The sequence below is a fragment of the Sphaerodactylus townsendi genome, linkage group LG03 (assembly GCF_021028975.2).
Source record: "Sphaerodactylus townsendi isolate TG3544 linkage group LG03, MPM_Stown_v2.3, whole genome shotgun sequence".
Classification (NCBI taxonomy): Eukaryota; Metazoa; Chordata; class Lepidosauria; order Squamata; family Sphaerodactylidae; genus Sphaerodactylus; species Sphaerodactylus townsendi.
In genome coordinates this window covers 4,167,792-4,181,642 of record NC_059427.1, presented here as the reverse complement: position 1 = coordinate 4,181,642, position 13,851 = coordinate 4,167,792, and the positions used below count along the sequence as shown (strand labels likewise).

The 13,851-nt window shown below is 47.8% G+C and overlaps 3 protein-coding genes across 32 annotated transcripts in view; 1 reads left to right on the top strand and 2 right to left on the bottom strand.

Annotated features, from left to right (window-relative positions):
* LOC125428587 (zinc finger protein 883-like) overlaps window positions 1-13,851 on the top strand; it is a 1,608,225-nt gene that overhangs the window by 1,417,367 nt on the left and 177,007 nt on the right. The window lies entirely within an intron of this gene.
* On the bottom strand, window positions 1,673-13,823 carry NUDT15 (nudix hydrolase 15). Its single transcript, XM_048490152.1, has 4 exons — window positions 13,541-13,823; window positions 6,263-6,464; window positions 4,137-4,333; window positions 1,673-1,888 (listed from the first exon to the last, which is right to left on the bottom strand). Exons 1-4 carry the CDS (start codon window positions 13,821-13,823, stop codon window positions 1,725-1,727), a joined length of 846 nt encoding a protein of 281 aa, XP_048346109.1. The 3' UTR covers window positions 1,673-1,724.
* Window positions 12,385-13,851, bottom strand: part of LOC125428585 (zinc finger protein 665-like) — a 31,496-nt gene continuing 30,029 nt past the window's right edge. Inside the window, exon 7 of the mRNA XM_048488946.1 lies at window positions 12,385-13,323. The gene's annotated coding sequence lies outside the window, so the exon portion shown is untranslated. The remainder of the gene's footprint in view (window positions 13,324-13,851) is intronic.

The following is a 13,851-nucleotide window of genomic DNA, read 5'->3' as shown; positions in this document are numbered from 1 at the left end:
GCAGTCCACCTGCCTTTTCCCCTCTGAGGAGCCTTGGGAGAGACCCCCACAGTTCAAGAGGCAGCCAAGCCTCCACTTGGCTCTGCTCTTCCACTGAACAATTAAGAATCTATTTTATAAAGCAGGTAATAATATCCCTGCCACAAACCCTCCACCTCCACTGCATTCCCAAGAGGGGTCAACTTTCAGGTCAGGGAGCAGCTCTGTGAGGATGGTTGGTTGGGCAGGGATAAAGAAACCAAAGGCTGAGGTGGGAATCCACAGACCTCTGAGTATCGCTGCCACCAGCCCCTCAGAATACCCAGACAGCCAGGGACCATGCCTCTAGTAGTCTTTTCCTGGTCTCAACAAGAAACCAACCCTGTAAGGTTGCCCGCTCACAAGGCAAGTCCACAAAGGAAATGGCTTTGTTAGCTGTAGCCAACTTGGGCCAAAACACTGGATTTAGATTGAAGCCTCCTGAACTCCAGAACACACCAAAGGATAATTCCAGTGGTTTCTTACAAGGATGTTCAGCAATATACAAAAAGGGGGCTCCCAAGAAGCCCAGTGAACCTGTGCTGGGGCGGAAGGGGGACAGGAGGGCTGGAGCCTGCTTGGGGAGAAGATTTGGGGGGTGGAGAGGCTTATTTGGGGAATTCAGATTAGCCTGTGCACTCCCACACACACCAGCTGGGTGACCTTGGGCTAGTCACAGCTTCTCGGAGCTCTCTCAGCCCCACCTACCTCACAGGGTGTTTGTTGTGAGGGGGAAGGGCAAGGGGATTGTAAGCCCCTTTGAGTCTCCTGCAGGAGAGAAAGGGGGGATATAAATCCAAACTCTTCTTCTTCAGACAGCATATCCTGGGGCCAGAGATTAGGCAAGGCTAGGAGGGAAGTCTTTCTATCCCCGGATGTTTCCATAAATGTAGCCAGTTTGAAGCAGTTAAAACTGCGTAATATAACTCTGTGTAGAAGCACTCATGGGCCAGAAAAAGCTGGCCACGTTACAAATGCCTTGAGCTTGCTGAACAAAACCAGCTTCATTGCAAGTAGAAGGTACAAGTGACAGAAAATAAGACAATAAGGAAATAGGCTTAGCAACAGAGGCGTAGCTAGGGAAAATGGAGCTTGGTGCAAAATCTGAGCCCCGGCAGTCAGCTGTGATGCTGGAATCCACCCCCAAACAACATCACTTTCAATTGTGTTTAAACTAGGGAGCCCAGGGGGTCCAAAGTTATGGAGCCTCAAAGGTGTAGCCTCCATCTCCTATTAACTCCCATTGGAAACAATGGGGGATGGGGAGTTATGGACTCCCTAAACCAGGGGTAGGGAACCTGCGGCTCTCCAGATGTTCAGGAACTACAATTCCCATCAGCCTCTGTCAGCATGGCCAATTGGCCATGCTGGTAGGGGCTGATGGGAATTGTAGTTCCTGAACATCTGGAGAGCCGCAGGTTCCCTACCCCTGCCCTAAACCAAACCTTACCTAACTTGGGTGGTATCATCAGGAGAGTCTCCCACCTCTGAATGTAATGGTTGCTGTGATGGAATAGCAGTGGCAGTTCTTAAGAGATACTTTCTCTTGCTTCACTTGGCTTTGATATAACTATAGAAAAGTATAAGACACTGCATTAAAACTTCTTTTAGTATGAGCATGCCTTCGGGTAGAAAAAACTTAGGTTGCCATGGATGAACTAGAGCTCTTTATTATATAAAATAGTTCTCTGTGTGATTCATACACGCTATAGTGACGTCTCCTTTGTCATGAAAAGGTGATTTCCAGTGTAGCCCACCAGGTGACTTAAGTCTTCTGTGAAAGGATTGTAACCTTGTTCCTTTAAGCTGCGTAAAGCCCAAAACAGTTGATCTGCTGAGGGGAACTCTTCCCATTTCACCCATTTCCAACCTACATGGCAGACAGCAAAAGAAGAGAAGCTAATTAGTGCCCCTATAGAGCCAAAAAGGTAAGATGTAAAATTTTATGACAGAGAAGGAATGGCCAAGTCTATTCTTCCTCTTGCCCTGTGGCAGCAGGAAACTACCCTGCAATGTGGAGGCACGTCTACTATTTCTAAGTTATGATAAAAAAAGGCAGCTGACCTTTTGGGCAGGAGCTTCAAATCTCACTCCTCTTGCAAAAGAGTAAAAAACAAAACTCCTTTCTACAGCTGGAAGTTTAATTCAGCCGGGTTTACCAATAGCTTCCACAAGAAATGTCCGTGGAGCCACTGCCACGCAGAGTGGTTGAAAATTCTTCCAATCACAAGACTAGGCAGATTTCAATTTAAGTAAGCTTCCACCCCCAACCGAGACTTTTACAGGCATTTGGCTAAGCTAACAACATTGTATATATTCAGTGCTTATATCCGCACAGTGAAATTTGAAAGGAATGCAGACGTCATGATAGGCTCTTCAAGAATCAGTTCCCAACAGAACGTTTCTGCTGGTCCCTGACCATAATAAAGTACTGGCTGAACAGACAATAGACAGGTTGCAGGTATCCCAGAGAGCGGATGTGTTGTGGTCCAGGTGTCAGACTAGGATTTTTAAAATCTTGTTATAAGTTATATATCCTGCCTCTCCCAAGATAGGCTCGGGATGGTTTCCAACATTTATAAAACCATATAACAATTGATATATAAATTAATTTATGCTCGCCACAGTTAAAAACCAGTACCATTAAAAAAGTTAATCAAGCCATGCCATCTTAGATGGTCTTTGAAATGGAACAGAAGATGGCATTTAACTCCTTGGCCCCAACTGAGGGGGAAGAAGAAAAGGGAGGGGGGGAAAAGGGGGGAAAAGGGAGAAGAAAATGAGTAAAAGGAGAGGGAGGAGGTGGGGAAGGCCTAATGTCACCACTGTAGTGGCCTCAACCACATGCGTGGTAGAACAGCTCTGTCTTACAAGCCCTGTGAAACGGCACTCGATCTCACAGGGCCTGGGTCTCAAGACCGAGCATCCCACCAGTTGGAATGAGAGCCAAAAAGGCGCTGGCTCTGGTTGAGGCTGGAGGGATCTCTTTAGGACCTAAAGATCAATGGGCAGCCAATCACCCCAAAATTCTGTTTGACATAATATTGTTTGCAGTCAACAGACGTATCGACCTTGTCGGACTATTAGGAAACAATTTTATTTATTTATAGGCATATTTATTCAAGTGATATATGTTGTATACTTGACACAATTGTATAACTTGCACGAATATATGTATGCTAGCTGACTAATATACACCTTGCAATTATATATACAGTATATTGTTTCTTTTGGGGTGATTGGCTGCCCATTGACCTTTAGGTGCTTTTTGGCTGTATATATTTCTTGTATGTGGGATCTCTTTAGGGCCAGGGACCCCCAGAACCTGACCTCAGCAACCTATGGGGGACACTGGTGCCAGACTGTTGGGGCCTTATAGGCTAGCACCAGAGAAGCGCCATCTCTGAAACTGTCTGGGCTTTGGGGGCAGAGCCAGTAGCATAAGGCTGGACGTAGCCAGGCTGAGTCTGCAGTTCAAGGCTGCCCTCCCCGTGGCCAGGTCCAACTTTAGACCATGGGCTTCGAGGCAGAACCTGCATTTAAAGCTTGAGTCCAGCTTTCAACTGCATGCCCTGAACCCCAAGTCCACATGGAGAACATGCGTGAGGGCACAGTCTGACAGCAAGCCCCCCCCCCCCCGAGCCTCTCGTGCCCAAACTGCTGCCTGCGCCTCCAGTCAAGGATCTGTCGGGGGGGGGGGGGGGGCGTCTGGGCTATCTGGCATCCTCTCAAGGAATGCCCAGGGCATCCCCTGCCTGCCCCTCCAAAATGTCCATGGAGAAACCCAGGTTTGAATCCCCACTCTGCCATGGAAACTCGGTCACCCAGGGTAAGTTGGATTTGGATGGGAGGCCTTCTAAGGAACGCCAGGGGTGGGGAGTAGCAAAGCGCCTCACTTCTCTCTCCATGAAAACCTTATAGGGGCGTCCTAAGTCAACTGTGACTTGATGGCAAAAATGAAAACCCCTCTGAGAACTTAAGACTTAATATAGTCACACTGGGGACCAAGTACAAGAACCCAAAATGTACTCTTTCGTATATGCCAGAAATCATGTTCCTCACAGGAGGAATGGGAAACTAGCAAATGCGTTCACTGTAAAATTAATATAGTATCTTACTTTCGTTCTTATCAGGTTCTATGTTTTTCGGTTCTGATTCATAACTGAAGTCCACCTCCCCTTTCATTAGGATAGTGACATAGTGGTAGTTCTCTTTCACACTAACAGCATTTACAGCTGAAGCAAAGCGAACGTTTCTTAGGTGCAGAGCGGTTTCCTCCAAGGTTTCTCTTTCTGCGCATTCTGCCAGGCTCTCGCTGCATGGGTAAGAAGAGAGCAAACAAGTTGAAGGAAGCGTGAGAGTCTGGAGCTATGTCAGCATCAGAAAAACCAACCAGTGACCAGCCGGCATCCATGTCACCTGGTATGCACATGTGTCTGAAAGAGAGACATCTCAAAAAGGATATCGAAGAGATAGAAAAAGTGCAGAGAAGGGCAACGAGGATGATTGAGGGACTGGAGAACCTTCCTTATGAGGAGAGGCTGCAGCATTTGGGACTCTTTAGTTTGGAGAGGAGACGTCTGAGGGGGGATATGATTGAGGTCTATAAAATTATGCATGCGGTAGAAAATGGTGACAGAGAGAAATTTTTCTGGGGTGCTGTGTGGTTTCCGGGCTGTATGGCCGTGTTCTAGCAGCATTATCTCCTGACGTTTCGCCTGCATCTGTGGCTGAATGCATCTTCAGAGAGAAATGTTTCTCTTTTTCACAATACCAAAACCAGGGGGCATACATTGAAAATACTGGAGGGAAGAATTAGGCTCTTTGACTTGCTGCTTATGACTCTTCCAGCTTATATTTCAAGAAGACAGGCCAGGCCCTTGTCAAGTGGGGCCCCCCTTTAGAATATGGGTTGTTCCTTGAAACAGCCATTTCAAGAGGAGGTAAACGAGGCTCAGAACTAGTTGATGGTCGTCCTGAATATGGGAAGCCGCAGAGCGACGGCTGCGGCACAGGAGCAGAGATTGGGAGGAAGGGAAGTGGGGAAGATTCTACCTGAGAATCTCGTTCCGTCGAAGGTGGCGCACGCCAGACCCCACAGAAGCCCTCGCCAGGGGGAAGAAGGAACTCTTCGTGATGTATTGTCGAAGGCACAATGGTTCTTTCCCCTACCCTGGACACTCCAACAGGTATATATACTCCACTTGTTTTCCTACCATCAGATCCTCTGAAGATGCATTCAGCCACAGATGCAGGCGACACGTCGGGAGAGGATGCTGCTAGAACACGGCCATACAGCCCGGAAACCCCACAGCAGCACCCCAACTCTTCATAATGCTTCCCCTGCTGCGTGGCTCATTAAAAGCCCTACATCAGGGGTCTGCAACCTGCGGCCATCCTGGTGTAACCCCCATGCCCTGAATGGATTGGCCCAGAATGGGTTGACCCAGTAAGAGTTTGAGACTCAGAGCAGCAGAAAGACTGCAAGAGCTCTTTGCAGAAGACAAGGCTACCAGACTCGGACCTTGATTTCTATAAGCCCTTAACACCTTGTTAAGGTAATAGCACTATTGTTGGGAACTACTGGGAAGGTAGTTGTTGTTTTTGCTATGTTGTAAATGTTGGAGTTTATTGTTTCAGGGTTTCCTTTTTGTGGTTGTCATGGGTGAGAGTTCTCCTGGAGACCTTCATCATGTTGCAACCTGTTCATCAAGCCCTTGGCGTCTTCAGGAGCCGGCCCACTTGCAAAGAAGATTTGGACTTGGCAATATCAGTAGACTGTAAATAGAAGGACTTGAAAATGCAACCTGAACAGGACCTTGAATTGTAACGTTAAATGTTGATGTTTTAAAAGTGTTAATTGTAAAGAAAAAGTAAACCATTTTGTTGTTTAAAAACTGTTGTTGCAACTCCTTCCAAGTACTGCCCCACAGAACCCACAAGCTGAGGTTACAGAGGCAGGGGCAGCTGATGGGAATTGTAGTCCATGAACATCTGGAGAGCCGCAGGTTGCAGACCCCCGCCCTACGTGGACCCCCCTCTCCTGGTTCCCCCCCCCCCCAACAAAAAAAATGGCCACCTTCTGCAACAGAAAACCTGCCGGCCAACCCCAAGGACGACTGGCAGCGGCTTGCCCGGGCCAACCAGGCGCCTCGTCCCTGCAGGGCTGGGGGGTGGGAGGGGGGGGGCGCAGGGCCGGCCTCCCTCCCTCCGTCCCGGGGCGCCCCCCCCCCCCCAGTCCTACCTGAACTCCAGGTGGCCTCCGGGGAGCTGGAAGAGGCCGCCGCCCACCGCGCCCCTCCTCCGCCCCAGCAGCACGCAGCCCGGGTGGGCGCCGCTCGTCACCACCACGCCCACGCCCACCCCCGGCCTGCCGGCCCCCGGCGCCCCCGCCACGGCTGCAGGCGGCCCCACGGCGGCTGCGCAGCCTTTGCAGGCGGGATCCCCTCCCCCAGACCGGCCCCGCCCCCCCCAAGCGGGGAGCCCCCCCCCCCTCCTCCGGCGGGCAGAGAAGCGGGGGGGGGGGGACGTCTGGGCAGCCACGGCTGCAAACGGTTCTCTGCACATGGGCAGAGCGCTGGTCGACCCCTTCACTCCGCAGTCGGTCCCCCTTCCTCCTTTCGAGGTCAAGGGTGGGGCAGGTGGAAATCATGTGCCAGCTGAGGACCATTTTAGCCCGGACCCGTCGCCCTCCCTGGCTTCCCCAACACCGTGGCAGGCAGGCAGGCAGGCAGGCGCGCGCACCACGAGGCCTCTGGGTCTGCCCCATCCCTTCCTTCCTTCTGGGTGAGCCTGGCAAGCCGCCCACCTCTACGGAAGGGGGGGGGGGTCATGGCCACGGGGGGGGGGGGGCAGGTGGTGCCAGCCGAGACTTCCATAAGGACGTGGGCCACCCAGGACTCAGCCAGACTGGCCTTTCCGCAGGACTGAAGCGAGGTTGCCGTGTGTGTTGCAGCGTCCCGCTCACTTTTCCTTCACATAAGATAAACTTTAATGTCCTTGTGCAGGCACGACGACAATACAAACAAACATCCCCCATGCACATTTCTGCAGTCCTCACCCCCATCTTCCACAATCCCCTTCCAACCATCCCTACACGGCCACTTCAACACAACATTCATTCTCTCCCCTTTACTCTTAGCCATTTCTCTCCCCCCCCCCCATTTAATGTCAAGTCTTGCTCTCCATTCCTTTTCAAACCCCCCCCCTCCGTCCGTCTGCCCGCCCCCCCATCTCACTTGGCAACAGAGTGCACTTAATAATGGTATAGTGACAAAGTTTCGTCAATACCATGAACAGAAGGAGGGGTACAGAGGAGGTAATATTTACCCAGGATCTAACAAATGCATGGCAGTGGAGCATAAATCTGGGGCGTTATGGGTTTTCCAGGTTGTACAGCCGTGTGCCAGTAGCATTTTCTCCTGACGGTTCACCCGCCTCAGTGGCAGTTATAGCTTATACAAAATGTTTCAGCTTACAGGTACTTATATCACTAAAGAGCAGTCAATAAAAACAATAATCATCTGATTAGAACTACCCTGCTGGATCAGACCAGAGTCCATCTAGTCCAGCTTTCTGCTACTCGCAGTGGCCCACCAGGTGCCTTTGGGAGCTCACATGCAGGAGGTGAAAGCAATGGCCTTCTGCGGCTGTTGCTCCCGATCACCTGGTCTGTTAAGGCATTTGCAAGCTCAGATCAAGGAGGATCAAGATTGGTAGCCATAGATCGGGACTTCTCCTCCATAAATCTGTCCAAGCCCCCCTTTTAAAGCTATCCAGGTTAGTGGCCATCACCACCTCCTGTGGCAGCATATTCCAAACACCAATCACACGTTGCGTGAAGAAGTGTTTCCTTTTATTAGTCCTACTTCTTCCCCCCAGCATTTTCAATGAATGCCCCCTGGTTCTAGTCTTGTGAGAAAGAGAGAAAAATTTCTCTCTGTCAACATTTTCTACCCCATACATAATGTTATAGACTTCAATCATATCGCCCCTCAGACGTCTCCTCTCCAAAGAGTCCCAAACGCTACAGCCTCTCCTCATAAGGAAGGTGCTCCAATCCTTCAATCATCCTCGTTACCCTTCTCTGCACTTTTTCTATCTCTTCAATGTCCTTTTTGAGATGTGGTGACCAGAACTGAACACAGTACTCCAAGTGCGGTCGCACCACTGCTTTATAGAAGGGCATGACAATCCTTGCAGTTTTATTATCAACTCCTTTTCTAATGATCCCCAGCATAGAGTTTGCCTTTTTCACAGCTGCCATTTTCCCCTGCAGCTTCCTGTTCAATGCCATGCATTGAGTTGACATTCCCATGGAACTATCAACTAAGATGCCCAAATCCCTTTCCTGGTCTGTGACTGATAGCACTGACCCTTGTAGTGTGTATGTGAAGTTTGGATTTTTTTGCCCCTATGTGCATCACTTTACATTTTGCTACACTGAACTGCATTTGCCATTTCTTAGCCCACTCACCTAATTTATCAAGGTCCACTTGGAGCTCTTCGCAATCCTTTGTGGTTCTCACCACCCTACATAATTTGGTATCATCTGCAAACTTGGCCACCACGCTACCCACCCCTACTTCCAGGTCATTTATGAATAGGTTAAAGAGCACTGGTCCCAAAACGGATCCTTGGGGGACACCACTCCCGACATCTCTCCATTGTGAGAACTTCCCATTTACACCCACTCTTTGTTTCCTGTTTCTCAACCAGTTTTTAATCCATAGGAGGACTTCCCCTCTTATTCCTTCATTGCTGAGTTTTCTCAATAGTCTCCAGTGAGGAACTTTGTCAAAAGCCTTTTGGAAATCCAAGTAGACAATGTCCACTGGTTCTCCCTTATCCACATGCCTGTTTACACCCTCAAAGAACTCTAGTAAGTTTGTAAGACAGGATTTGCCTCTGCAAAAGCCATGTTGACTCTTCCTCAGCAGGCCTTGCTTTTCTACATGTTTAATAATTTTATCTTTAATGATAGATTCTACTAATTTACCAGGAACAGATGTCAAACTGACTGGCCTGTAATTTCCCGGGTCCCCCCTAGATCCTTTCTTAAAGATTGGTGTGACATTGGCCATCTTCCAGTCTTCAGGGATGGAGGCAGATTTCAGGGATAAGTTGCATATTAAAGTGAGAACATCAGCAATTTCATGCTTGAGCTCTTTAAGAACTCTTGGGTGAATGCAATCTGGGCCAGGGGATTTGGTAGCATTTAGTTTATCAATGGCTGCCAGAACTTGTTCCTTGTCTACCACTATCTTCACCAGTTCTTCGGATTCGCCTCCTAAAAAGCTTGGTTCAGGTGCAGGAATTTTCTTCACCTCCTCTTGGGTGAAGACAGATGCAAAGAATCCATTCAGCTTCTCTGCAATCTCCCTGCCATCTTTTAGCACACCCTTTGTTCCTTTGTCATCTAATGGGCCTACCGCTTCCCTAGCTGGCTTCCTGCTTTTGATGTACTTGAAAAACTGTTTGTTGCTGGTCTTGATGTTCACAGCCATACGTTCCTCATAATCCTTTTTTGCCTCCCTTACAGCTAACTTGCTTCTCTTTTGCCACCATTTGTGTTCTCTCTGGTATTCTTCATCAGTTAAGTTGGACTTCCATTTTCTAAAAGACATCTTTTTTCCCCTAATAATTTCCTCAACCTCCCTTGTTAATCATGGTGGCTTTCTTTTGGACTGGGCGCTGCCTTTCCTAACCTGCGGAACACATTCCAGCTGAGCTTTTATAACTGTGTTTTTAAATAACCTCCAAGCATCTTGGACAGTTTTGACTCTCCTGATTTTCCCTTTCAGCTTCCTGCGCATTATCCCCCTCATCTTTGAGAAATTTCCCTTTCTGAAGGCAAATGTAACTACATTAGTAGTTGTCACTTGTTCACATGCAGAGATACTGAATCTGACAGAATTGTCACTGTTCCCTATCGGCTCAACAACACTGACTTCCCACACCAGGTCCTGGGTCCCACATAGAATTAGATCTAGGATCACCTCTCCCCTGGTTGGTTCTACAACCATCTGCTCTAAGCCACAGTCATTTAGCATATCCAGGAATGTTCTCTCCTTACTATGACCTGAACATGCATTTTTCCAGTTTATGTGGGGATAGTTAAAATCGCCCATTACCACGACATTTTTGCTTTTGTTGGCCTCTCTAATTTCTTTTTCCATCTCAGAATCCTCTTGTGCGCTTTGGTCAGGGGGAAATATATTCCTAATGTTAAACTATGCTTCACCCCTGGTATTGATATCCACAGTGCTTCTGTAGAGGAATCAGCTCCCCCTGCATTATCTATTTATGTGACACTATGCTCTCTTTGATGTAGAGGGCCACCCCACCCCCAATATGCCCTGTCCTATCCTTCCTGTAGAGCCTGTAACCTGGGATAACAGCATCCCACTGGTTCTCCTCATTCCACCATGTCTCTGTGATGCCCACTATATCGATGTCCTCCTTCAAAACTCTGTACTCCAGCTCCCCCATTTTAGGTCAAAGGCTTCTACTATTAGCATAGAGACATCTGTATACCCTGTCTCTGTCCCTAACCTGGGATTTATGTGTTTTTCCCTCTAGCCTTTTGTAGACACTATCACTTATCACATTGCTATGCTCCTCGCTTGTATGTGGTTGATTTAGAAAAACTTCCCTCTCTATCTGCATCCCCATGGACGCTGTATTCCGAACCAAAGTCACCTCAGCTCCTGTCGGCTTTCCCCCAAGGATCAGTTTAAAAGCTGTTCTGCCACCTTTTTAATGTTGAGCGCCAGCAACCTGGTTCCTCTGGTTAAGATGAAGCCTGCCTTATCCCAAAAGGTTCCCCATTTCCTGACAAATCTGAAACCCTCTGCCTTACACCACCTTCTCATCCATGTATTGAGACCCTGTATCTCTGCTGGCCTAGCTCGCCCTGCGCGTGGAACGGGTAGCATTTCTGAGAATGCCACCTTGGGGGGTCCTGGATTTTAACCTGTTTCCTAGCAGCCTAAATTTAGCTTCCAGAACCTCCCGGCTACATTTCCCAATGTCATTGGTGCCAATGCGGACCACAACTGCTGATTCCACCCCAGCACTGTCTAACAGTCTATCTAGACGAAGCGTGACATCCGCAACCTTCGCACCAGGCAGGCAAGTCACCATGCGGTCATCACGCCTCTCACAGACCCAACTCTCTATATTCCTAATGATCGAATCACCCACTACAAGGAGCCCCCCACCTCCCTGAGGGGTATCCTCAGTGCCAGAGGATATCTGATCACCAGCTAAGGAAGGGGTCCCATCTCAGGGAGCATCTTCCACCACCTCAGACTGGCACCCTCCATCCCCCAGATTCTCATTCTCCATGACATCTGAAGAGATGTCACCTTGGGAGTGGGACCCGGCTGTTAGGTCCCTGAAAGCCTCGTCTGTCGCCCTCTCTGCCTCTCTCAGCTTCTCCAGATCTGCCACCTTGGCTTCAAGAGAACGGACACATTTCCTGAGTGCCAGGAGCTCATTGCAGCGAGGGCACACCCACGACTTCTGTCCTAGTGTCAGATAGTCATACATGTGACACTCAGTGCAAAACACCGGAAAGCCCCCACCCCCCTGCTGGCTTCCTGCCTTCATATCTAATTTTGTTTAGATATTTAACTACTGATTTTAATTAGTGCCTCCCTCTTAAAGTTTCTATACCTTCTACTATCCCTTAAAATATGTTCTTATTTTGTAAAACACCTGCGCGCGCCCCCACCAATCAGCAGCCCCAGGACAAGGAGAAAAAAAGAGAAAACCCCTGTTAAAAATACACTGTATAAAAGATGTGGCTTTGAGAAAAGCCCTCTGAAAAGAAGACCAGAGCTCACTCAGCCCTTTCTGGCCCACTCCTCTACTCCACTGCTACTCTTCTCTGCTGGTTCCAGAGACTAGCTGAAAAGATTTAAAAATTTGAAAAGCCCCACCTCTCAGCAGCCTCAGCAGCCCCCACCAATCAGCAGCCCCAGGGTGAACCATAGCCCTCTTCATTGCCTATGTCCTACATGGCCAAACAATCAAACAAATAAGTAGGCAGGTACAGAGAGATCAGTGATCAAAGGCTAACATCAATAAATTGAGAAAAGCTTGCCAAAATAAAGCATCTCTCGCCTTCTGAAAGGGAAATGTCTCAAAAATGAGAAAGCTGGAAGGGAAAATCAAGTCAAAACAGGCATGGCTTCAGTGCAGTCATCCAGCTTCTTTCCAAGCAGAGAAAGAGGCTAAAAATTACTGAATGTGGAATCTAAGACTTCATAAAGACTTCCACTTCAGTTGAAAAGCTGATACGCCTGCACCAAGCACATCCATTCTTTTAAAACTGTGAAAACAGTTCAAAAATTGGTTTACTTTTACTCAGTAATGTTTTATTTGTAAAATACATATGTCAGTTTACAGTGTTAGAACTTGTTTTTAAAGTGTGTGTATTCATATGTGTATGCATATGGTGGGGAACTACAGATGTTGTCTGAGAGCGAAAGGGGCAACAGCTCAAGTTTTGGGAATCACTGATCTACATGATTTTTCCTCTGTGTGACTTCTTTGGTGGGAAGTTAGAATGATTCCAGGCATTTGTATGATTTCTTCACTTTGAGCATTTTTTTGATGGGAAGTAAGGCATCCATTAATACTGAAGCTTTTTCCACACTGTGGTCATTTATATGGTTTCTCCTTTAGTGGTGAGTACAGTTTCTTTGATCATTGAAAGTATTTCCACACTCCAGGCATTTCTTGTCAGCTACTATACAGTGGTGCTACTCAGAGAAGACTAGCTCAGCTCTGAAGTCAGGGAGTACAGACCACAAGGAGTACATCATACACAGTACTCATTCCAAAGGAAGGTTTATCATTCACTATAGGACAGGGGTCTGCAACCTGCGGCACTCCAGATGTTCATGGACTACAAATCCCATTGTAGTCCATGAACATCTGGAGAGCCACGGGTTGCAGACTCCTGCTATAGGATATATACAGAGGACTTGTATACAAGGCATAGAATGAACAGACAAAGTGCTATGCCAGAACCTGGTTTCATCACAGGGTTGGTGGACTGTACAATGTAACCATCTTTATATTTTTGTTACTTAATCACTGTAAAGGTCATCTGTTACCTGCTAGAACTGGTCTTGTCAGTTTTTAGCCAGCTCTCTGGTGATCTAAGCTGCTGAGCCAACATACTTCTGCCCAGGAGATGCTCCATGTTTACTTCACATATTTATGTGATTTCTTCCATGTATGAATTCCTTGATGGGATTTAAGGGTGTCACTCCAACTGAAGTTTTTCCCACACTCCAGACATTTATGTTTTCTCCCGTGTGAATTCTGTGGTGAGAAGTGCGGGTTGTACGATAGCATTTATATGCTTTCTCTTGTGTGAATTTTTCGATGAGAAGATAGTCATTCCAACGGAAGCTTTTCCCACACTCTCGACATTTATATGGTTTCTCCCCTGTGTGAATTCTCTGGTGTGATGTAAGACGACAATTCCATCTGAAGCTTTTCCCACACTCCAGACATTTATATGGTTCCTCTCTTCTGTGAATTCTTTGATGGGAAATAAGGCTGTCATGGCGACTGAAGTTTTTCTCACACTCCAGACATTTATATGGTTTCTCCCCTTTGTGAATCCTTTGATGAATAGCGAGGCTTCTACAAGCACTGAGGCTTTTTCCACACTCCAGGCAATGCTGTTTCCTTCCCTGTGTGAAATCTCTGGTGTGATGTAAGATGACAATTCCATCTGAAGCTTTTCCCACACTCCAGACATATATATGGTTCCTCCCCTCCATGAATTCTTTGATGGGAAATAAGGCTGTC